General features: G+C 39.9%; 1 protein-coding gene across 1 annotated transcript in view; it reads right to left on the minus strand.

The window, feature by feature from the left end:
- Nucleotides 1-22,342, minus strand: part of LOC119719255 (serine/threonine-protein kinase 17A-like) — a 37,518-nt gene extending 15,176 nt beyond the window's left edge. The window contains exons 1-3 of the mRNA XM_038188631.1: nt 21,696-22,342; nt 12,467-12,679; nt 7,988-8,132 (exon numbers count right to left, since the gene is read on the minus strand). Of these exons, the coding sequence (XP_038044559.1) occupies nt 7,988-8,132; nt 12,467-12,679; nt 21,696-21,811 (474 nt within the window). The 5' untranslated portion in view covers nt 21,812-22,342. The remainder of the gene's footprint in view (nt 1-7,987; nt 8,133-12,466; nt 12,680-21,695) is intronic.
- Between the last annotated feature and the right edge of the window lie 2,182 nt (nt 22,343-24,524).

A 24,524-nucleotide genomic window follows, 5' to 3' on the forward strand; every position in this document is an offset into this window, starting at 1 on the left:
AAAAAATCTAGCCAGTAGGCTAGAACGATGAATATTTTACTGCAAAGCCTTTTCTACATTCAGAATGTACATGTACCGTATTATTCTTTTTTTTACATGAAATATCAAACAAGTGGTTTTGAAAATTGGGTTTGAAAATTCAAGTTGCTGAAGGGTTTCAGCTGAAATTTCATACACATCTGAATATCAAGTTGTGTCTAAAATTTTGCCTGTCATGTACATTAAATCGCCCAAGCAATTGTTTTACGGGTTCCTCAAGGAATTACCACAAAGTAGTACAATGTAATACAAATAATGATATACAAGTATCCTATCCAAGATATTCACACTGAATCTTGATTAAGAACATGCAAATGTACATGCACACACATACAGTCGTGTATCGATCTCCCACCATGGACGTCTTAACGTTCCTCTTTTGTTTGTACATACATGTACATGTATGTACGTTAACTTTTTAGGAAGACTCCCATATGTTTTGTACACGATTCCAATCACAGACGTGTGCTGGGAATAGCGGATGATATTGTTCTCTTTTGTTCTCCGTCATTTTTTGTCCACGCTTTGAATGCCTGAACACGCCCATGTACATGTTACAGATAAATTGTAAAGTCCGTGTGCATTGCCCGGATCAGTACATTGCACATGAGTAATGTACCGATACAGAACATTATGTGCCAATGTGTCCCTACACTCCCCATGCACATTGCAATCCTCTCACAGGACCTTGGGTACATGAAAAACAACATCACGTCCCCTAGCAACCGGCACCGTGACGTCAGATCCTCTCTCCTGCCTCTTGTGCAAGCAAGTTAAGCCTGATGCAATGAGGAAGAAACAAAGTCATGTTGACAAGAAGGAGCTGCTGAAGAACACTTGAGGAAACAAGATAACCGCAGGCTCAAAGACTTTAGATGTTGTTTTTTTCTAACTGCGGTCTGAATTTTGAGGAGTGTCAACACATACTACTCCCACATCACGACAAAGAATTGTCAATCATAAAATGAAACTACGTTTGCATTTTTTAAAGACAAGTGGTGAGGAGTGGTCAAAGTTTTCTTCTTCCTGTTTTTGTTTACAGCTGACGTAAACATGTTGGGTTTTTTGGGATCGTTTTTTTTAAAAGATTTTGTTAGACTTTCAAGAATGTCACAACTTTCCCACAAGTGGCAAGTGACAAGTCATCACAAGTGCTCACAAGTTAATCACAAGACCATCAAAAGTCATCACAAGTCCATCACAGGTCCTCACAAGTCCTCACAAGTCCTCACAAGTCCTCACAAGTCCTCACAAGTCCATCACAAGTCCATAACAAGTCCTCACAAGTCCATCACAAGTCCATCACAAGTCCTTACAAGTCCATCACAAGTCCATCACAAGTCCATCACAAGTCCATACGAGTCCTCACAAGTTAATCACAAGTCCATCAAAAGTCATCACAAGTCCATCACAAGTCCTCACAAGTCATCACAAGTCCATCACAAGTCCATCACAAGTCCATCACAAGTCCTCACAAGTCCATCACAAGTCCATCACAAGTCCATCACAAGTCCATCACAAGTCCACACAAGTCCATCACAAGTCTGTCACAAGTCCATCACAAGTCCATCACAAGTCCATCACAAGTCCATCACAAGTCCAAACAAGTCAAAAGTCTGTCAGTCTCAAGTCAAGTCACAAGCTATGAACTGTGACAAAAGCATTCCTCTCTCATTGTTCCACGACTGGACTTGTGTAAAGACTTGCGATTTACTCTTGATTGGACCCAAGCAACATTCCCAGTCGCCCAGAGCAAATTACTCCCCCCTTGAATGCAAGGACGTCCTCTTCAAATGTTTGATGCCAATTACAAACCCCAACAATCTTTGGTCCAAGACAAAAAAAGGTCTCCTTCATAGATCCTTGAGATTTCACAACAATATTTGGATAGGGATAACGAAGACATACATGTATGTTTAATCAGGCGCAGTGTGGTCCTTCAGATGCTGGTTCTTTTGTGTGTTGCCAAACAATGGGACTGGGATTTGAGGAGAGACAACTTGAAGAATTTATGTGGGCTTCTGGTGTCCTTTACATGCAATGTAGCACAAAGACCATTTTGTACATCCATCATTCAAATAAAACTTCCTGCATACCGGTACATACCGGGTATGTACCCGTACATGGTACATGTACTTCCTTGTAGCAACAAATATGAACATATACTGGTTCATCAACTTGTACCGATACATGTGGTTCAATTACATGATGGTTTTTCAAAACAAAAACTACCTTGTACAGTTTACATACAATATGTAGTGTAAACATTTATAGTATTTTAAACACACATTTAATCCCAGGCACAATGTGATGATACTGTTAGTATTAATAAGTAGACAGTTTCCTGCTAATAGACATTACATTCATCCTACTTGCCCAAAGCAACAGTGAAAAATATGTTGACCACAACTTTGCTTACGGGATTGAATCACTGTCAATATGTTAAGGCAGATTTCAAGTATAAATAGCGGCCTAAATTTATGTACGGCTGAGCATAAACAACACAAGGTCCGGCCCCAGACCATGTGTTGAGAGTGCGCATCCTCCAACAACAGCCACACACTATTGCCATAGCCCCAATCCTGCAAAATCCTCCATTTTGCAAAGAGGATTTTGGAAGTGGTTAAGTTCAGAAGGCTCAGTCAACTTTGCATACAAGTTCAACAATTGTTCCTTCTTGTTTTCCCTATTAATATTTTCCGTCTGTCCTTCAGGCTTCGGAAAAAGTTCACACAGTTCACGAGCAATCCCACTCCAACAATATTTCAATACAAGGTGACTATCTATACTGACAGCTTCCTTTTCAAAAATTTGTTTTGCATTTTTCCCAGTTTGATTTAAAAGGTCGGCTTTTCCTTTGCATGGGGTACTTTTTCCTGCATTTGAAAAGAGAAAAAAAGGTCATCAATGGGGGCCCAAGGGCCCAGCTGTCCGGGTGTCTACACAGGCTCCTTTTTCATTGACTGGTATTATTAATTTTTTTTCAGAGGGAGTTTTTAGGGACACCCTAAGGGGAAGCCCGGCCGTGATTTATTGGGGCGGGCGGATTTGACCCTGATCTCAGGTTTTGTGCAGAATCAGTCAAGCAGAGACCTTGAAAAAAAGAAAGAAAAAGCCATTTAAAAAAGCACAATGCTAAAAAGTATTTGAAACAAACTCTGAAAAATTGCAATTTTCGATCTGGGACATGTGTTTGACCTAATTTGTTTTAGGCGGACTGAAACGCAATCTTCCTGCCGAGTTTAGCCGTGTTGTTCACTGCAAGTGAAAGATGTATGTATCGGTACCGTAGGCAAGGGCTTAACTTCACAATTACAATATTGCATACACTGTACATGTACACGTGAGTAGCCTGCCATGCACTCTGAAATATGCTGCGGTAGGGCCTATAATATTTGCAAACCCCTTTACATTGGGCCTAAATCTTCCAACGACTGCGTAATATTGCTCAGAAATATTTAAGACTTCCAAATTGTATGATTTGGTGAAAAGTGCCCGGATCATCCCGGATGACTGCAATATTCCTTCAACAAATCTCGCTGGTTCCTGCTCAAACTCATAGTAACCAGTGGTTGCACACGCGTGTTCGGTACTCTTTCATCAACAAAAATGGCAGCTTCGCCTTTTCGCTATGGTTAGCAAAGAATTCAGCGAAATTTGAGAACTAAAGGCGCTAAAAATACCTGGAAAGCAACTGAGATGACACTAGTATTAAAAAATAATCTGTGAATAGGCTTACTTTTTATGTATCTGCCCGAGAAAAGGAAACGACGGATTTTGAGACGTTGGAATACATGTAGCTTCACTGATGTGGTGGGTATTTTATGTTGGAGGTACCGGTAATGTTTAAGTTATGAGGAAGAAGTCAGTGATTTTTACAAGACAGCGACTAGAAATTTGTTTCTTTTGAATCAAGTCAGCCGGATACAAATAATTTAAAAATACTGGATCATAATGGCTTTTTTTTCAGGAGATACAAGAATATATTTAACTCGCCGACGCTATAACAACATTGCACGAGTCGAAGCTTGTGTAATATATTCTTGTATCCCCCTCAGAGAGTCAAAGCCATCCAATAAATATTATTGGTGTGTTGTGTGTTGTCTTTCCAAGTCTTGCATACATGTAGATCTACACATTGAAGTGGTAATATAGATCTGGTACTTTGCATAAATGTATATATCTAGAAAGATGACGTACATAGCGGGTACACATGTAACAAAAACAAACGTACCGATGCAGTGTACAACATCTGACAGCTGCATTGGAAAAACATTGATTTCCGAGCCCAGACCAATGATATTTTTCAGCTTGTCTGATTCGCAGACATGAAGGAACTTCCTCCACTGTCCATGCATGCGGATGGTCAAGGACTTAAAGAGCCAGGTTTGTCTCAGATATATTCCTGTGACTGGTGAGCTCCCTCTTGTGATGTATTTTGGCAGTCAATAAAATCTGAAAATGCAAGAACCCACTGCTGTCTATGTACCAGTTATTATTTTTATGAATGACTGAGAAATTAATCTTTTCAGTTCTCCGGGCATATTATACTGGTATCTGCATCGTGCATACCTTTGAATCAACAAAAATAAAACGATTATTTATAAATCCCAAGAACCAAGTTACCAAAGCATGAAAACACCGGGTAAATGTTACACCCACTGTTTGACAACAAGAATGCCTATAATCCCAAGCATCCAAACTCTCGCATACCACATTGTCACTTTCTGCACTCTGGGGGAGATGCAGTCACAGCAGGCGGACTTGTGAAGGCAAGCCCAGACTTGATCCCACAATAGCAGCACCCAGCCTACTCCTCACACAAGCCCAGCCCCCTTAATCTCAAAGATTTAGTCACCAGACTGCACTTTTTTATCCATTTCTCACAATTATAAACCTCCCTTTGAAGATTTAACTACCAGGCAAGTAAAGCTGCCCCCCTAATTCCGCTATTATCCCATCCATCTTTGCGCTTTAATTTTGCACACAAAGCCTCATCAGTATCCCATAATCCCCTGTACAAGGAGCGAGGGTCCCTTTCTTATTCAGATTCAGGGGCCACCTCTGCTACTTTTGTCCTCCACCCCAGGGGTACAGTATCCTGCCACAATGGATGTCTGCACCGGGGACAATGCTGCGATGCCAGCTGTTGATAGCGTGCAGGAAAGTGCATTCTCTTGTTCATATTGGCCCTGGGAGGAGTTTTTGGAAGCTCTGGTGCCTTTCTCCCAACATGTACACACACTTTGTGCAAAGAGGCTACCGAGAATAAATAATGGTACCAGAAATCTAGTAGCTACACCCTTCAGGTATAGAGTATGTTCAGGCCAAAAAAAATAATAGTTCTGCTTCCAGTTTCCCTACCTACACTATTCTAACAGCCCCTACCCTAATTTTTTTTTTATGGGGAAAAAATGAGGAAAAAACACCCAAAACCATCAATTACTACCGTTTACCCTTTAGTACTACCGTTTACCTCCATGTGATCGTACACAAAAAAAAATTGCCAAAAAAAAAAATTTCCTACCTACCTACCCTAATTCCAAATGCCATGTAATCGGAAGCAGAACAATTTTTTTTGTTTTTGGCCTCATGTACAAGGTGTACTTGCGCAAACAAATCCCAAAAGTAGAGCCTCAATATAACTCGTACTGTTGTACATTTTTACAATCGCATGTGATTATCAGCTATGAAAGGTACCAGTATGCATACCGGTACACGTACAAAATGTACACCTAAACATGAATCAAAAAAATTGAATAAGAAATCTTTGACTGAGAACCTGCATGTAGGGTTAGAGACTACCGTATAAGCTCTGCAATACAAGGCTTGCAAACATGTACTAGTGGTGGGATCAATTTCTGGATTTTTTAAAAATTCGGTTAGAATTCCACTTTTGGGTTTGGATTTTAGAAACCAGATATTCCAAACCAACCCTTAAAAAATAAGCCTTCCATTTTTTTGTCACACAGGCTAAAGAAATCAACTGGAACATTCCCCAATTTGCTTCATGGTCTCTGATTGTAACTTCTTGGTTCAAGAAGCCTCCCCACTATTAGCTCTAGAGTTCGCAGCCATTTTTTCACCATACAGCTCTGGAGGACGTGCACATGGTCTTGTTAATAGTACTATTATTAAAAATTATTGCTTCAAATTCAATTAACAGATTCGAAGAAAGGAATGACAAGAAACAAGCCTACTTGTAGTGGTCCTTTTCAGTGATTCATTCCTGTTCTATTGGCAACTGCCAGAGGCATGTATTTAGTCGCCCCAGGGTATTATAGGAACATGTGATTCAATTAGTTGAGGATATCATCTGTTTCCTGTCTTTATGCACAACTTCCTAAAACCAACCACAACGCGTGACTAGGTAAATAAACTTGGAGTCGAAAAATGTTATATCCTTGACTTAAAGATGCATTACCCGTGCTATTTTTGAGTTTCACCTCGAAAATAGATTTGTTTTTTTCAATTGCTATTTCCCTAGCAAAATAAAAGTTATTCACTTTTGAATGAGACATTGAACAAAAAATCCACAGACGTTTCAATTATTTCTTGACAAAATTCACATTATTGGCGGCCAGATAATATTTCGGCTCTGGCCCTGGGGCGGATTCAATTGTGCGCAAAACGAATGCCCTATTTCAGATGGTTGTACTTTGCAGACGACCAAAATTGGAATAAAGTAGTTTTTTCGTCGCCGTAGCCATGCGCGTCGGCAAAATGAAAAAGTTTTTTTTTTCAATAAAAGATGATGTCTCAAAACCGCCAAACTCACTGGTTTGACTGGAATCCTGCTGCAGCACAATTTTAACGTGTTTTTAGATTGGGGTGTGATCGAGAATAAGCTTTATGTGGACTCTCTGGACTCCCGTACATTTTGCACTAAGTTTAGTCGGGCACCATTTGCAGTCATCAGCCGACATTTGAAGCAAAAAAGTCAGGTAAAAAAAAAAAAAAGCCGCGTCGCCGCACCACTTTTTTGGGCAAGCTCCATACCAGAAACCGGAGACTTTTTTTGTTTTGCCTTAGAACCAATTTGTTTTTAAAAGCACAGGGTATGCACCTTTAAACTATCCCCCTCCCCCCCCCCCCAAAAAAAAACTTAAGGGACTATGGGATATGTGGGAATAACTGTCAAGATCATTATACAGTAAACTTCAGAAATATTGAACCAGGTCAGAATCCAGGAGCGGAGATTTTTTGGCTTTCGTCTTCTGACAAGAGGAGTACTTTAAACCACTTCGGAGAGCTTGGTTAAATCATGAAAGCGTACACCGCGTTCCCGTGCTGGTTTGCCCGTGCGTGGCGCAAAGTATACCGGTACGTGGCTAATTTGTACTTTGAATGTGCAGAAAGCCATAGCATCATCGCGTGAGCATCAGGGGTCGTCAGCAATGCATTCAAATGTCCCGGTCCCAGTGGTCTCCCCAACTCTCCCTTTGTATCCCTAGAGGAGGGGGGGGGGGAGGGTATGTGTGGAGCCCACGTCCATGCAACTTCATGGTTTTAATGGTGCTTTCAGGGAGAAAGCTAGGAAGACATAAAATGTTGGAGACATAACAAGATCACAGAAAGCGGAAATGGGAGGAAAACAGGAAATAAGGGAGGGGAGTGGGTTAGAGCAATGAGGCACATGAAGGCGTTGAAGGAAGACTTGGGAGCATGGAAGTAGGTGATGGATTGGAAGGAGAGGATGAAATTGAAGGGGAAAAGGAATACGGGAAACAGGTAGATGAGTTGAAAGCCTCAGAGAGGGAAAGAAAAAGGAGCACATGAAACATGTCAGATTTAGGGGGAAATGTGTTGTACAAATGAGAAGAATGAGGAATAGCTTGCACCAAAGGAAAGGAGAACATTGAAGCCAAGGTTGCAGAGGATAATTGAACAAAAAACAAGAGGTGGGAAATGTAACCCAGAAGATCACGGGATGAGGTGAGGGTGTTACCTTGAGGTCTAGATGGACGATGTTGTTCTGGTGCAGGTAGTGTACCCCTTCTAGGATCTGACGCACCAGCCTGACCACGTCTTGCTCTGTGAACGCGTCTTCCTTCTCAGCCACGCAGTATGGATGAAGCTCTCCACCGGCAGCACTGTGTTACAAAAAAATACAAGAAGGATAAGACAAAGCCTAGTACAGTATTAAATTTGGTCGCGAAAACACGCCCCTTGTACACAGAGGGCACTTGCCCTCTGGAACAAGCAAGAAAATTATCATACATTGTATTAATACATCTATATTAACTTTTGAATTAAAGAACTGTGAATTCGAAACTGCAATTAACATTTCTGATCTACACTTTACATGTATTTGAACAGTGCATGAAACCTGAAAGACAAACAAAACACATTGGCTCTTTCTGTTTTATGTTAGTTTTTAATCACCATCGACTTATGGAATGTACACTCAGTGTTTTATTTATTATAGCCACTCTGAAACTTATTAAGAACAATGATGTGTATTAATTTGTAGTATTTCAATATCTTTGGGCAGGTGCGCATGTGTGTGCATTATCCTATGAGTGACAAACGATTCTGTGCTTACAGGGTTAGCACATTTTTTTTCTTCCTGCTAACTCCATTTAAAGGGAATGTACAACATTTGCTTTTGCTGCAATTTTCAGAAATAAATGGATTTGGAGGATTAGAATATTATAACAAATATTGTTAAAATGACTTGTTTCACGTTTTAGGCTTGTACATGCTGGAAAACCAAGAAAACCAATCATCTTCTTGTAGTCTGGTTCCCTGACCCCACTTAAGATGAAACGGAGCAATTTATGGACTTTTGGGAATTGTAAGGTCAGAGAATCAGTCTAGCAAGCTTGTACCCCTTCACAGGTGAGTAATCAATTGCAAAGAAAACGTGGAATAACTAATTATGAAAAATTGGGAGCAGTTTTTGAAAAAAAACGCCAGTTTTCTCCAACGCTGGTCAGCCGACCAGCGTTGGAAAAATACCATTTTTCTTGAAAATGACAGCACACCAGGAGCCACGATTTTACAGGACGCTTGAGACTGTCATTCCCTAACAATCCAGTAAGGTATTTCGTGATAATTTGATCATTTCGTTTGATGATGTTTGCAAATGTTGTATCTTCCCTTTAAGCAAATTATGTGTATGGTCATCATATGCGCAGAATTTATGCTTAGAAAGAAAATGCGATTGGCCTCTTGTCTTTTACATGTACATTATACAAGTGAAAAATGTATTTCACATTTCAGTCTGACAATCCTCAGAGTGGATGCCGGAGTAAAAATCAGTCTCGTTAACAGAAGCCAACTGGCATTTCGATTGATCGGTTCAGACACAACAAAATGTCAGCTGTAATGATACTCAATCAAAATCATTCATCGTTCAATGGATGTAACATGTGGTAGTGGCAACAATTCCTTCTACAGGTGTTTGCAGAAATGTAAACAAAACAGGTTAACAAGAATGTTCTACTGAGCTTGGCCTGGTAATTGTGCAAGTGGTTTTGGGGTGGATGGATGGAAGGGGTGTGGCTTGGGAATAGCAGTGGGGGAGGGGGGGTATTTCCTACATATCAGAGGTTTTCAGCATATGTTGGAAAAGTTCAGGAAAAGTTCCATATCCTTTTGATTAGCAACAGCACTTTTCCTGCAGGTTAACAAGAATGTTCCACTGAGCTTGGCCTAGTAATTGTGCAAGTCATTTGGGGGTAGAGGGAGGGAAGGGGTGTGGCTTGGGAATAGCGGTGGGGGGTGCAGACATCTCTTCAAAATCAGTGAAGTTTCATATTTCCTACATCAGAGGTTTTCAGGGGCAGTCATCAATGTTGGAAAAGTTCAATATCCTTTTGATACGCCACAGTAATTTCCCCGCAAATTGGTTCGATTGTGAGCGGCCTACCGGTACATCTCAACCGTGAGATGAGAGCCTATAACCTGCCAGCGAACCAGGAAATATGCAACATGATGCCCACGTTGTTTACATCACGGATGTGTCCAAGAAGTTATTCAGTGACATAAATTTTCCTGTTATGCTTTACAGTAATACACACTGTAGATTTTTACTATACTGTGTGTTTATCGTAAATGCACAAAGTTGCCAAATGTTTGTAAGCAACTGTTTCAAGTTTCAATTTGGTAAAGTTTTAAAGGTGGGGACTGACGAGTTATTGTACATGTACGCACATTCACATTCACTTCTGTTCAACTGTGAAAGCGTTACTGCAGGTACTTATGTATGTGCTGAAACTGTACACGTAAAACTTTGAAGTTTGGAAGAATTCTTCCAACACAACAGCATAATCTACAGCCCTATCGCTTTGTCATTCAAAACGAAACCTCACTCAAAAGCCTGCTCCAATTCTCCGAGCCCCTCTTTTTGTTCTCCCGTCCCACGCACTCAAACCGGCCCTAGAACGCTATCTGCCGTATCTCATGACTGACAGGTTTCTGAACATCTACACTTGAAAAGTTGTTTTGATACTTTTTAAAAAAATTGGGAGCAAGTTTGGAGGGTGATGTTAAAGAGTTGAGGACCCTGACAAAGAGATCAAGCCATGGGGGGTAGTTTCTGTTTTTGTCCCACTATCAAAAGTGACGTCAGTTGGCACTCGAGCGGTGCAGATAACATTGACGGCGTAGAATGCAACGGATAATATGTAACAAACTTTTTAATTGGCAACAATGAGGATTTTCTTCAAAACCGGGTTACCGCAAATGTCGCTTGGTTTTTTTGTCTTATTAGCTTGACAACGGTGGACCCTGGCAGGAATTTTGGGTCAGAGAGGAGATGTTTGATTTGTGCAAAAGTTTACGGAAGAATTGACTGCTTGGATTAGAGCATCGATATGTGCCTACATTTTGTGTACATTATTTGATTTTCTTTTTCTGGAGCCACTCTGAAAATTTCCAACTTCTGGCAAAAACCATGACAGGAAAAGTTTAACTAAATGTAGCAAATGAAAATAGGGCAGTACATGTAAACGAACATACATGTATGCAGCACACGTATCTTTGGCTGCCTTTCAGTAAAATCAACACAATTCCAAGCTGCGAGGGCAAGGTTTCAAAAACGAAACCCAAATTTCAATTTTGAACTAACTTGTTCAACCCTAGACCTGATCACATCATCCGAACGAACAATTACTTTTGTTCAGATCAAAGGCCAAAATGTTAACCACACATCCTGCATCGCAAGTCACAGGTATCGCCACATGGAAAGTTCACATCTTACGCGACTCCCCAAATAAACCTTCAGCGCGGCTTCCGAGAACTCAGAGCGCCCCCTACTGCCGCCAAGGCTTGCGTGGGTATTTTCCCTTCCCTACCCCCCTTGAACAGAGTGTGGCCAGCACATTGCTGCACGTGTGAGCCACAATACACACATGGGGACCAGACTTGGTGAACTACCCACTGCTCCAACAAGCCGTGCCAATTACGCTCCCTGTCACGGCTGAGTGGGAGACAGTCCAAGTTATTTATTTTTTCTTCCCAATTTTTTTTTTTTTTTCTGGCGTGATTTGAGGGTGTCCATGGTGGAATGCACGTAGTCGCGCTACATGTGAGTGTATGCATTTGTTTGATATGGAGACTTGATTGTTACTCGGCTGGCTATCAATCAACTGGGTCAAATATTCAAGAACACTGTTCAGTAGACCATAAAATTTAAAGCTCAACTTCACATGATCTACGGCCAAGAAAAGTCTTCAGAGGAAGACTCCTAGATGATGCCAACCAGATACATTACGACCTAGGCTTAGATCGTTAGCCTGGCTTAAATTACCCAGAAATTTACAAGCCCAGTGGAGTGGGCCTCCCATCACATGCAAGATCATGGCCATTCAGATAAACCGCAAATCTATGTTTATGTGCCTAGTGGGTGCCAGACAACCGCAAGCGCTACACCAGCTGATGAGGTGTGGGCGCGATGGGGAAAAGGCTTGGGCCCTGGCTGGCTCAGCCTAGACCGAACCTCGGGGGAACGAGGTCGCGGAGTGGGTGACCGAACCTGAAAGGAAGCATTATCCTATTAAATTTGGGACTTCAATTTCTGTGGGTCAGTCGCCGAAAAGTGCATTTACAGGCCCTAACTTCCACAATCAGGGGAGAATACGATCGAGCTTTGGGTTTATGGGTACGGGTTGGCTACCAGTGGGTTCAATAAAGGAAGCACTGTATTGTGACAAGCGTGGGGTTGTGTGTTCCGGAAATTGCGCATAAAGGTTGATATTGTGTGGTTGCTTTTTAGTCACCGCAGAGAAATCGGATGAGATGTTTCAAATTCTTTCTCCTTTTTCACAGACATGTATTAATCACTGAAGTGTTAAGCAACAATGTAAGATTTGTACTTATTTGTTCGAATTTCTGTGAATAAATTCCACAAAGTTGATTGATGATAGTTTGTCAGTGCCACACAATCAAAAAAATAGGCCACACAATCCAACACCACACTTACAATTCTAACACCAGGATAACTTCGCTGGACGTCTCGAAGACCTCGTGGAGCCTGATCATCCGTGGGTGATCTGTGGACATCTCCAGGATGCGTATCTCCTTCAGGATGTCCTCGTGGCAGGACCGGCCCATCTTGCGCTTGCGAACAAACTTGGCCGCAAAGTCCCGGCCGCTGTTCGCGCAGGTGCACTTGCGCACCACGGCAAACCGGCCCCTGCAACAATACAAAAAAAAATTACAGGTATTTCATAAAACTGGAAAAAAAATTAGTCTTGATCATTTAATAATTAAAAAACATCGGATTTGTAATACGTGTACATGTAAGTATTCTCATACAAACTTCAAAATACTCCATAAATTGATCAATTAAAAAATGTATGCACAATGCAAAGTGGTTGTCACAGTATGCTCCACATGAATACAGTGTACACAAAAAGTAATACAATTGTTCACAAAAAAGTAATACAATTGTAAACATTTACATTTTGAACACAGTGGTTAACACAATCTTCCATGCAGACCAGATGAGAGTGTTAACCTGTTTCACATAATTGAAAATCTAAAAGTTTCTGTACCTGTTAAGAAACGAATGCCCTCGGCCGAATAAACAATGCACATTTTTTCAATTCAATATTTGGCCACACTGCAAACGTTACCTACAGCAAAATTAACACTAAAAAAGATCGTAAAAGTGCCCTGTGCACACGGTGTGAATACAAAGAAACAATTTTGAATAAACCTATAAAACTGCATTTCAGAGTATTGTACAGAAAAATTTAGCACTTCAATATTTGTCCTCTCTTTTTGAGAGCTGCATCACAATAAAATCTACTCCGACTAGACAGATGGAGTCTGGCTTATCTAATGAAGAACTTTGTTCCCCAACGGCGATAAAGTAAAAGAAGGCAGGCACGAGACTTTCTCACAGTAATACAGGTCCGGTATGGTGTAATAGGCCTAAGCCATATAAATATTTGTAGAAAATATCACCATGTACATGTACCGGCAGGTTTCTGAATATTAGCTACATGTAAAGCACCCAGACTGTCTGTCTGTCTGAACCCTGGTAAATCTTGCAGGAATTTTAGCAATGTGAGGCTTTGTAACAGCCTTTGTTATCAACCTCCCCCATTGCTACTTCACGCATTCCGACCCCATTAACTCCCACTTTAATAGGGTTTCGTGCCTGCCTCAGTGCCCCAGTACCCCCCCCCCAAACAAAATAGCCTTTTGCTGAAAGTCTGTAGGGAATGGCTTGACAAGGTGCAAGAAACTGACACATGACACAAAAAGGTGTTAATGAAGCCTTAAGTGTAAAGGAAAAAAAAGCACTGTTTACTTTTTGATTTTGTAGTGCTTCAACTTTACTTGTAAGCTTCCTCTCAAAGGAACAGTGGCTTGGTGTTGCTAGCAACACGAATGACATTAATTACATTTTTGCAGCCCTGGGTCTTTCGAAGCAGAAACATAGTTTCAGACAAAGTTGTATTTTGTGTGTCTAATGTGCCAGTGGCTCTGTTAGTGCACATTTTAATCCCAGGGCTAGTGTTTTTGTTGTGGTGGGATTTAAAAATAGCCACAGCCTTTCTGGACGATTTGCGCGAGTGTAATGTGCCATGAAATGGTCCAGGAGTGAATGAATACTGCTCATTTCGCTGCTTGGGTGCTGGACTAAACGGGTCCTTGAAAACAAAAGAGTGTGGCTACAGAGAACAACATCATCACCTTCAACTGAAGGAAATGTTGTTTGTCAAGCTTTTTGTCACTACAAATAAGTAAACACTTTAAAAAAAAATATACCAGCCACCCCCCCCCCAATGCAAGTTGAGAAAAATGTAACCATTTAAATAATTTTATTCCCTTCACATCAATTTCTGATTTCAACCCAGCATCTTTTGAAGCATTTTTGCTCAAAACTTCCTAAATCATCAAAATCCACTACTCAGCTGTAAAAAAAGGGGAAAAAAGAAGGAAAAAAAAGAAAGAAAATTAATTGAAATGTCTCAAGGCACAATCAAGGGGAAACCACACACGCTTCAATCCCGCAAAATTCTTGTATCCTGCAAAATCCTTCAAAACCAACCTTTTTATGGATTTTGAAGGACACCAGTATGTGAGGGTCTGGGTTTACGAGAGATAAACATTTCATCACATTTCAAATGCTTGTATATTGAGTGTGAACGTCTTTTTTGGGGGGGGGGGGGTGTGGGGGGTGGACCGTCATTATATTTACCCAAACGCCAGTGGTTTGTGTACATTCCACTGGATATGACATTTTGAAGGTCATGCACCTTTTACTCGCTAATCGGATTCATAATCCGCATTCCATCCCGGATTAATCAAATCAATTAATCTCCCCCAGACAGCATATATACCCCCAGCAGCTCCGCTCGGATTAATAATTAATCCGAAATGCGGTAAAGCCAGGATGGCATCAATCGGTATAAAATGCCCACCCCACCTCAGGCCTCAAGAGTAATTTTATAGTTGCAATAAGCACATTTGTAACCCTAACTCTCTAGCTAAGATAGTCCAAAATCCACTAGGAGGTGCGCAAGTGTTGTAGGATTGAGGATGTACTGTAGTACAAGCCCTGCCACTTTTATTTTAATAACACCGGGATAGAAAACTTTATAAGTTTAAGCACACAGAACTTGCAATGGAGAATGCTGAAGGACTGAGTAAAAGTTCTTACAAAAAAAGTATAGGGCCTACCGGGCTTTAGGGTTAATATGAATTCCATTGCCAGTTTGTACCAAATTCCGAATTAAAATTTCAAATTGTTGCAAACAGGACTTCCAGATTAAGCAATAGTTTTTCTTTTTTTTTCTTTCGGTGTGGCGGTATATTTTCTATCCTAGTAATAGAATTTATGTAGAAACAGTCCTGTAGAATTCGACTTCCGGGTACTGTACCTGTACTTTTTCCACTCGGCTCTATCTGTGCACACACACAAATGTATACATACTGGTGGTCTACTATTGTCTAGTCAGTTTCTAGTTTAGTCAGCAAATAAAATGCCCCGGTAATTTTTTTTTTTTTTATTTGCAACAGTCACGCGATCATTTTGGCAGGCATTGTGTGTGGAGTTGATCAGTTTGCGCAGCGAGGGGTGCCCAGTTGCATAATGGTGGCTCCGGTCTGTCAATCAATACTTGATCAATTAGGCATTGTTGGCTCTCCAGTCCAGGAGTGGGAGGGAGAAAATTAACATATTAATTTGGCGGGATAAGTACGTGCCGGAGCTGGTGGTTGCTGTACTAAGTACATTGTAATTGCACGCATCTAGTACAAGTTGCATAGGCCTATAGGCCTAATTATGTACTTTTTAATTTGACTTTGTCAAGAAAACGTCCACATTTTAGGACTCAAAAGTACAAAGTACTTTTTACATCCGATTTTTGAAATCACCAAACCAGCTAATAGTGTGCTTGACCTTGTTCCGACTGCACCAGAGGCTCCCTGTGGGACCCTATTAAAAGGCAGTTTGGCCAAGGATTGACCAACAGCACCCGTCCGGAACACAATGGCCAGTGGTCAAACTACAGATTCCGTTGGTCCTTAACCAATACAATGACCATCACAATAATGATGACCGATGAAATACCCTTGGGCAACATCTTGAAATCCACTTTACATTAAGTACACAGCAAAAACAGATCTGCTGAGGTCTTCCAATCCCAAAGCTTGGCGCTCTACGGAGGACAAACTGAAGGTGACCGATACTGAGTGAGGCTGATCTGGGGGCTAATTACTGAGACCTACTATAAACTAATCTAAACTTTTTATCACTTCCCAAGTTCCTGTTATTTTTCCTATCTCTTTTTAGAAAGGTTTTTTATTATCTTTTTTTTATTAACAAGGACGGGTCAGGTTTCCTACAGAAGTAAGGGAAGCCTGAAAGAGGTTATTCTTCAGAGATAAATGGATATAAAGATACCCGGTAGGTACCGGTATCTCCACAATTTCCACAATGTAGCAGAAACAACTTCCTAGCAGTAGGCTAGATACATGTACAACAATGTATGTGTAGCCACTCCTATGGCAAGTCAGCAATATATTATAGCAATACATGTATGCCACGTGACCTGATCTGTCTGATCACCAATCATGCATGGCTGAACATTTTAGCAAATGGAAAATGACAGGATTTCAAAGTTACATGTATGTATATGTATGAGGTAGAGTAATTCCAGAAAAAAATGAAAAAGCTTCATGTACTTAAAGTACACATGCCGATGTGAAAGATGGCCTTCTTTCATTGATTTCTTCAAAATGACAGCTTGCGAGACAGAACAATTTCACAGGGAGTTTAGTCCCAAACCGAGTATGCTTTTCAATAATAATTACGTCATTTACTTTTTGGATAGCTGCAAATGATTGACTATAGCTTTAAAGAATTTTACTGTACATACTTCACAAAGAATTTGGTTACAACAGAAACAAATAAGATATGGGCAAAACTAATCAGAGACCACAAACTTGTTATATTTCAATTACGAAACAGCAGTTGAGTGACACATACATGTATGCTTTGTATACACTGTACCAGGTATCATGCAGTGTGAACATTTTAATGTGATTTAAAAGTCAGATGCTTTGGACCAGAAAATGCCTTCTAATTGGACAGCATTCTACAACAAGGTTGTCCAACCAGAATCAGACGAAGCTCTTACAATTACATGAAGAAACCTGTCAACCCACTGTGTTTAACAAAAGAGGTACAAATCCATTTCCAATCCCCATCAAAAAAAGGGACCTTCCACCACATTGCATTAAAAAGTCACGTTGCCCCACATGTGCGCCCCGCCATGCAGGGGGTGGCTTGTTGGTCCAAAAATTATGCAAGCAAACAATAAAGACATTTTCAATGGTGGCTGATTTTGGCCAGACATTTATTGCTCATAAAAAAGCGCATAACCTTGCGCGGGAGATGTGCAAACCCTGTGAAAATAAACAGCCTTTTTTTGAGTAAGGTTGAACTGGGATTTGGGGAATCGTCTGGATGACTTTTTAAGAACTTTCGCTTTGAAGACAAAAGAGAAAAAATGCTTTGGAAGTCATTGGGACAAGGGCATTGAGTTAGTTAACCCACGGGTAGCTGTATCCTGTTGGTAAAACCTTGGAAGTATTTACTGCAAACAGAGAGTGCCTCGTAATCCGCAAACATGAGGTTGAGCACGAGCACGCAGCCAGACTGTTTACTTTCAACCCTCTTCCTTGGCAACAGAGATGCACATGCGTGAACATGTGCTTGTTGCTCATGTACTATACATGTACGTATAAATTATGATGTACATGTACATGAAAACTAAATACCAACAAATACATTTTCAGCATATCGGTACATCAAAAGTAGAGTGATTCTGTACCATACAATTTAAATTAAGATAAACCTGTTTGACACATGTCCTTGGTACACAAAGACGTGTATTTATGATTATTTAAACATTAATGTGTACTGTTAATAAATGTCACTGTCTGAATGATTATCTTTCGCTTTGTAAATTGATTTCATTCTGGCCTGCGTCAGACTGTACATAACTAGGTTCCAGTACGAAGTTCACCAACGGTTAAAACTGTCTGTCATGCTTCATTTCCAAATCTATTCTACTTGTGAATGCATGCACTTTTGTGTTGACATAGATGTGGTACATTGCACGCATATCTGCAGCACAACACAATTCACAGTGCGTGTACCTCAACAACAAACAAAATTGAAAAAAAAAAATTTCTAACGCCCACAAAATATCAGCCCACTTATTTTGCTCTGCTATAAAACATTTTCCTAGTGTGTTACTAAGACAACACAAAGATACAATATTAGTGATTTTCAATCAATAACCAAATTTACGTTAGTCTGAGCATCGCCCGTTGTCCAATAGAGACCTCTCCATAAGCAACGTCTGGCATGATTCAAATTGTATGCGACCTGACAAGCCAGCCAACCGGAGTCAACTTCGGAATTTGTGACATCATTTCGATCAGAAATGTGGACTAAGCTGTCGATTGGTCAATTTGGCTGACAAGTCTAATACAACAACGGGTTACCGATAGATCCATTAGAACATGTACGGTACCCGCTGAAGAATCTCGAGGTAAAGACACAAGTCTTGATTTGCACTATTAATCGCCGAATCTGCTCGCACATTAGACCCTTGTTGTGCAAGGGGATTTAAACTAAATTAACGTATGACCCATCTGCCTTTCTGGTGGTGGTGCTTAACCATGTCCATAAAATTGCAACAAAAACACTAGACAACCTAAGTTACAAGACATAAGTTAAGGACAGTTTTGGTGTGACGCATTCAACGTGTGAAACGCAGCTACTGGGCAGTGAATCAGATTAAAAGACTTCACATGTTGTTGATTCGACTGTCGAGTCTACAAGGGTCGTCTGAATTCCACGCATGAAACCATGCAAATAATGCAAAATAGCTACAATAGGCCCATAAAAGAAGTAGTGCCTGCAATAACGCAGGTCACACATGACGAAGGAGGACCATTGTTGGGGGCTGAACGGGGCTGTGAAATCATGCATGGGGTGCAACATTTTTGGGGTAAACAACTCTCTGAATTTTGCAAAGTGATACCTGCACGGAGAAAAATGTGTAAAACTGGTGGGTACGATGGGCCCACTACATGATTGTTTCAGGTGTTTGGCGTTCTGTGGGAGAGGAACATTGTAGGCCCAGACACAGAGCAACTTGATAGATTTCATTACTCATTGGTATTCAAGTACTGAACATACACTTTGTATTATTAGATCCAACAAACATGTGGCAAGAATACCATAGTGGTCCTACACATAATTGTACAGTCATCAAGTTTCTTTCAAATTGGTTCTATTTTTGTCAAATGTGGGAAGATCTACATAACTTGCCCCATTTTTATATAAAAATAATCACAACCCCGTTAATAATTCTGTACCAATGACTAATTGGATTTTAACTACCCTCACACTGTGCAAGTATGCTGATAAAACTAAACACTGATCATTTTGTGACCTTTTCTCGGTGAATTAGGATGGGTGGCCTTTTTCAGAACAGCAAGACCAATGGCTCCTCAAATTTTACAAACTTTAAAATCTCTGTATGACATCAAAGAAAACAGGTCACAGATTTTTATGTTTACTCGCAGTATGATTCACGATTAAGAAACAAATTGAGGGGAGAAAAGGCAGTGGTACACACAAATTGGCATGAACTCTGAATTTCTCGAAAATCAGAGCAATAAAAACCCTTTGAAGTACGTTTGATAAACAATGTAAAACTCAAGGGGTTCAACGCTCAGAGATTTACATGTAGTACAATACATGTACCGGTATACTGTACACAATGTACAACATTGAACATGGACCTTTTCCTAAAAGGTTAGGAAATGGACACGTACCATACAGTACATGTATGGCACTGTTGGAAACTGTATGTTATGGAAATTGGGAAGTGGTCTTTAAAATTGTAATTTGACTATATCGGGGTTTTCAAACGGGAAATGAAACATTGGTGCCTAATTCTAAAAACATCGGAAAACCACATCAATTTGTGCCTGCGCATGACAGACTTCAGTTTTTAGTACACAAGTACAAAACGTACATATGTACATTTACCGGTATGAATGTTGTTTGAACCAAGATCGTAAAAAAAAAGAAAAATTCAGAACAAAAAGAACACTGATGGACCATACATTTTGCACCAACTTTTTTTTCAGTTGTCACTTCTCACTTCATTGGATATCATTCAATGTGAAGTGCGTGTATAATCGTGAACATGTACATTTGTATGAATTCTAAGGCCAATTTACAAATCTCTTCAAACTTTTGTAGGTCAGATTCCGAACTGTAGCCATGCAACCACACACTGTGCGGAGCAGGAATCTTACCACAATTATGCCACCACAAGTCAATAAATTTTCACTTTTTTTTGGCCTTGCTGACGTAGACCTATAGGATCCATACTATCTGACAAGCCCAAGGTAAAACTGCATTGTTCAAAATTGATCTCCACTGAAAGTACTTTGTTATCCATGGGGCGGTACAGTAGGCTTTGGTTAAAATATGCCATTACTAGTTGTTGTGGTTTACAAAGGAATTCCAAACACAATGCCCATCCCTCCCATTTTCGCAAACACAATGTAACTAAAACTATAGAGCTGCAATTTGTTGTATGGGTCAAACTCAGTACATTGCCGAGAACTCGCTCTGCTAAAAACAAGAGGAACTACAGCATGACTGTAGCATAAAATATAAATAATTAAAACAATTTAGAAAATTCTTTGTAGGCCTACACTCACCAATTTAATGCCAATTCAACATGTTTTTTTAACTGAGCCCTTGGGAAATACAAAGTAAATTTTTTGTTACTTTCAAATTTAATATTTTTGGGGGTTACTTTTGTTTGATTGTTCACCATACAATTGTGAAATTTATTTTGTTCAAATAACACATTGCCATTGAATGAGCGATGAGGGGGGATTTGTTTTTACATCACTTGGGGCAGGGCTAATGGCGATGGAACAAATGAAACAATTTTGCAAAGATTTAAACTTTGTTAACTTAACATTATAAACCTACAGTACAACTACAAGAGCACTAGCAGAGACAACGGGAAAGAAATAAACATACATTGTTCAATTTGTAGCACTCTCAAAATCAAATTGTTTTTTCAAGAAAAAGGGATAATGAAAAAAGTGGATGAAAATTAACAAAAATCAAATAATTGTGGCTCATTGCTTTGAACCTAGGTTCAGCGCAGCATACCGACGGCCACACTAGTGGAGCTATGCTTTGCACACCAATGGCAAGTGCTGGGTTTATGAACTAAAATCTTTTTCTAATTCTATTCTATTCATGACAAATCAATTTAAATCATAACATATTTATAACAAAATAACACAGTGACATTTAATTAGTTTTTGGCCAAAATGAATGATTATCGCCATAAATATTACGAAACAATTGGGAAAGAAGGCATTATCCAACCTTATTTGGTTGTGTACAAAGTCTATGGAGTGTTAAGTGCATTTTCAAAGTATTTTCTAACACACTAACTGAATTAGAAATATTTCTCAGTCCCACATTTTTATGATGACTGACAATTGACAAATGACTGACGTTCATTGAGATACTGTGAAAAAAAAGTGGCGTCAGGATGCAGCATTCTCTCCAAAAGGTTTCCCGGTGACAAAACTTAATCCACTAACACATTCAAACCGTCGAGTTTTGTGCCTACCTTCCGAGTTCATTCTGGACCGTGTACGACGCGTGGAAATCCCCCTCCCGAAAGCGGCCCGTGACATCCCGCGTGACGACACGGCTATTCATGGTGAGTTCTCGGAGTACTGGCATAAGAACTCTACCGACACTCCGCACAAAAATCCTCCCTTTTCAGTCCTCGTTTCTCCGACTTTCAACAGTTCTCCTTGATAATGACAGCGTCTATAGTCTTCCAGGGTTCTTCATTGATTGAAACACGGAGGAATGCTTGAAGACATTTGCAGAAATTCCGAAGAAACAGACAATGTTGGGACACAAATTCAAGAATGGGTTAAGTTCTACTGCAGCAGTTTCAACACATGACAACCGATAACCACCGGCTGCACTGCAGACTAGACTGATCCACGTACATGTACACTGCACTTCCGGAATGGAATGTTGTCAAGGAACGGGAAAAAAACTTCCGTTAAACCACGTATATCCCTCACTTGGAACCAGCAAAAACGGAAGACTGTAGGGGATAGTAGGATGACCTACCTCTGGAAATATTAAAGCCGAATTGGGACGTCTTTCTGTCAGATTTTTTCCCGAGATTTGATCTCCCATCTGTATCCCAGCTCCGTGAACTATAAAAGTACGTGAAAAAATTAAACTGCCGCTTTGACGGAAGTACGCATGACTACGGACCGGCCCGTCGTGTTTTGGGAACGGTTTCTACACCCCTACTCCCAATAATGCTCAGTTCTGCTCTCTAAAACTAATTTTAACAACGTTCCATCACACTCCATTTATAAATTAAGTATTAATTCAAAATTTTCCCCTTACTGATATTTACTCCTTTTTAAAGAAACAAATCAGGAATAAATCAACGGGTGCATATTGCGGGTGATTAGAAACCGTCTGAGGAAGTATTATTCGATTTGACCAATCAGCGCAGCGTTTGTGTTTCGTAAGTCACCGACTGTGCGCTTGGCGCAAGGGATTTCCCCATATCGCCCAACGATTGTGGTCTGTGCACTATATATCGATCGTACGAGTGTGTACAGTACATGAAATAATGCTACTAAAAATATGAATGAGCAGATTATGTTGGAATTTTGTATGCTAACTTCTTTTTCCTAAATCAACCAACCAAACAATGCACAATACCAAATAAAGTTACTTATAAGTCTCCCCCGGAAGTTTTTATTTCCGTATTCGTTTTGTTTTTGCTATTTTTGTGTCAATTTTGTGTTTCAATACATGAATTCGAAACAGATTTTTTTTAATGATTATTTTTAAAAATTCCATAAGAGAAAGTGCTATAGTTTAATAATAGCATGATGACCAAAGTCACATGCCGACAGTTTGAAAACAAACAAACGATTGACCATATAAAGAAAAATGAAAGATGATCAAAACGTTTTGAATTTTTTTCATTTTGGTTTCAACATTTTATTTTTAAAGACTGACGTGACGTACGTATAGCCGGCCGGATACAGCAGATCATGAACTAACTCAGACGTGAAAAAAAAGTGGACGATAAATACATGATAAATACACGGAGAGGATTCCTCAAAATATGATGGCTGGTTCATGTACAGGGTGAGTAAAAAAACAAAAATCAAATGGTGCTCCCAATTTTTAAAGAGGTTCTGCATGCAGATAGCGCTCCAGATCTAAAAAGCCCAATCAATAAGCTTTCTTTCAGTGAAAGAATCATTCAAATCGCTCGTGTACTTTTCCAGTTATGGAATTTTTGAACACGAACACCGTTGTTTTTGTAAACCTTGTCCAACACGGATCACATTTTAGGTAGGTGACACTGAAGTAAAAAAAAAAGTCGTATCCTGAAAATGATATCAGAATAATCCCATAAGTCTCCGGGGTATACGGTAGCCCAGTAGATAAGGCAGGGCAAAACTTTACTCTCGACATTAATAGGATAATTTGCTTTCCACGCATTTCGTTCGTTTCCAGTAATAACACCACTGAAAATCCAAAGACAAGCCTCAAATCTTAGAACTTACAGCAGGACTGTTCTTATCAGAACAAAAAAACTACTTAGCAAAGTTGATAATAAGCAGGACAAGTTCTTTTCAGAACTAATATCTTCTAAGCAGTAGTTATTACCACATGGTGTTACCGCAAACCGAAACGATACCGATACCCCACCATGCAAAGCCTCAAATCTTAAATCCAAAAAAGACTGTTCAAAATCTAACCTGTTGAACTTTCATTTCATTCATTTGCTTCTTACGCATTTCGTTCGTTTCCAATAATAACACCACTGAAAATCCAAAGAAGACTGTTCAAAATATAACCTGTTGATCTTTCAGCTCATGGTTTACATTTTTCGAAAAAAACGTGAAAAAACATGCACAACTGAACCTTTTGATCACGAAACACAATAGCAACAGTCAATCATGTGACTGATTGTTGGAAATCACTACGTCGTTTCTTGATTTCTTTTACATGACAGCAACTTCAGCAAGCCAGACGGAATGAATGCGATCTTGAATCCAAGTAAGAATTTTGATGTTATAATTTGGTAGAAATTGTATTGCTACCAAATTATAACATTAAAACGTCACTTGTATTTTCCTTCAAATTAAACGCCCCAAGTTCAGGTAGAGGGCGCTGTTCACAACAAATAGATCGCTCGTACCCCCAATCTGCAAACAGATTTTCAGGGCGGGGGGTACGAGCGAACATCTATATGTCGTGTCAAATTATAAGATTCGCAGAAAGAATAAACAGAAAAAAACAATTGGAATTTCTTGCCATAATGAATAACAAGGGTGATTTTTTTTATTCAATAAATTTTGTTTCAAGATTCGTATGATACAAGTTATACCTAATGCAC

This window comes from Patiria miniata, unplaced genomic scaffold (assembly GCF_015706575.1).
Source record: "Patiria miniata isolate m_02_andy unplaced genomic scaffold, ASM1570657v1 HiC_scaffold_8, whole genome shotgun sequence".
NCBI classification, from domain to species: domain Eukaryota; kingdom Metazoa; phylum Echinodermata; class Asteroidea; order Valvatida; family Asterinidae; genus Patiria; species Patiria miniata.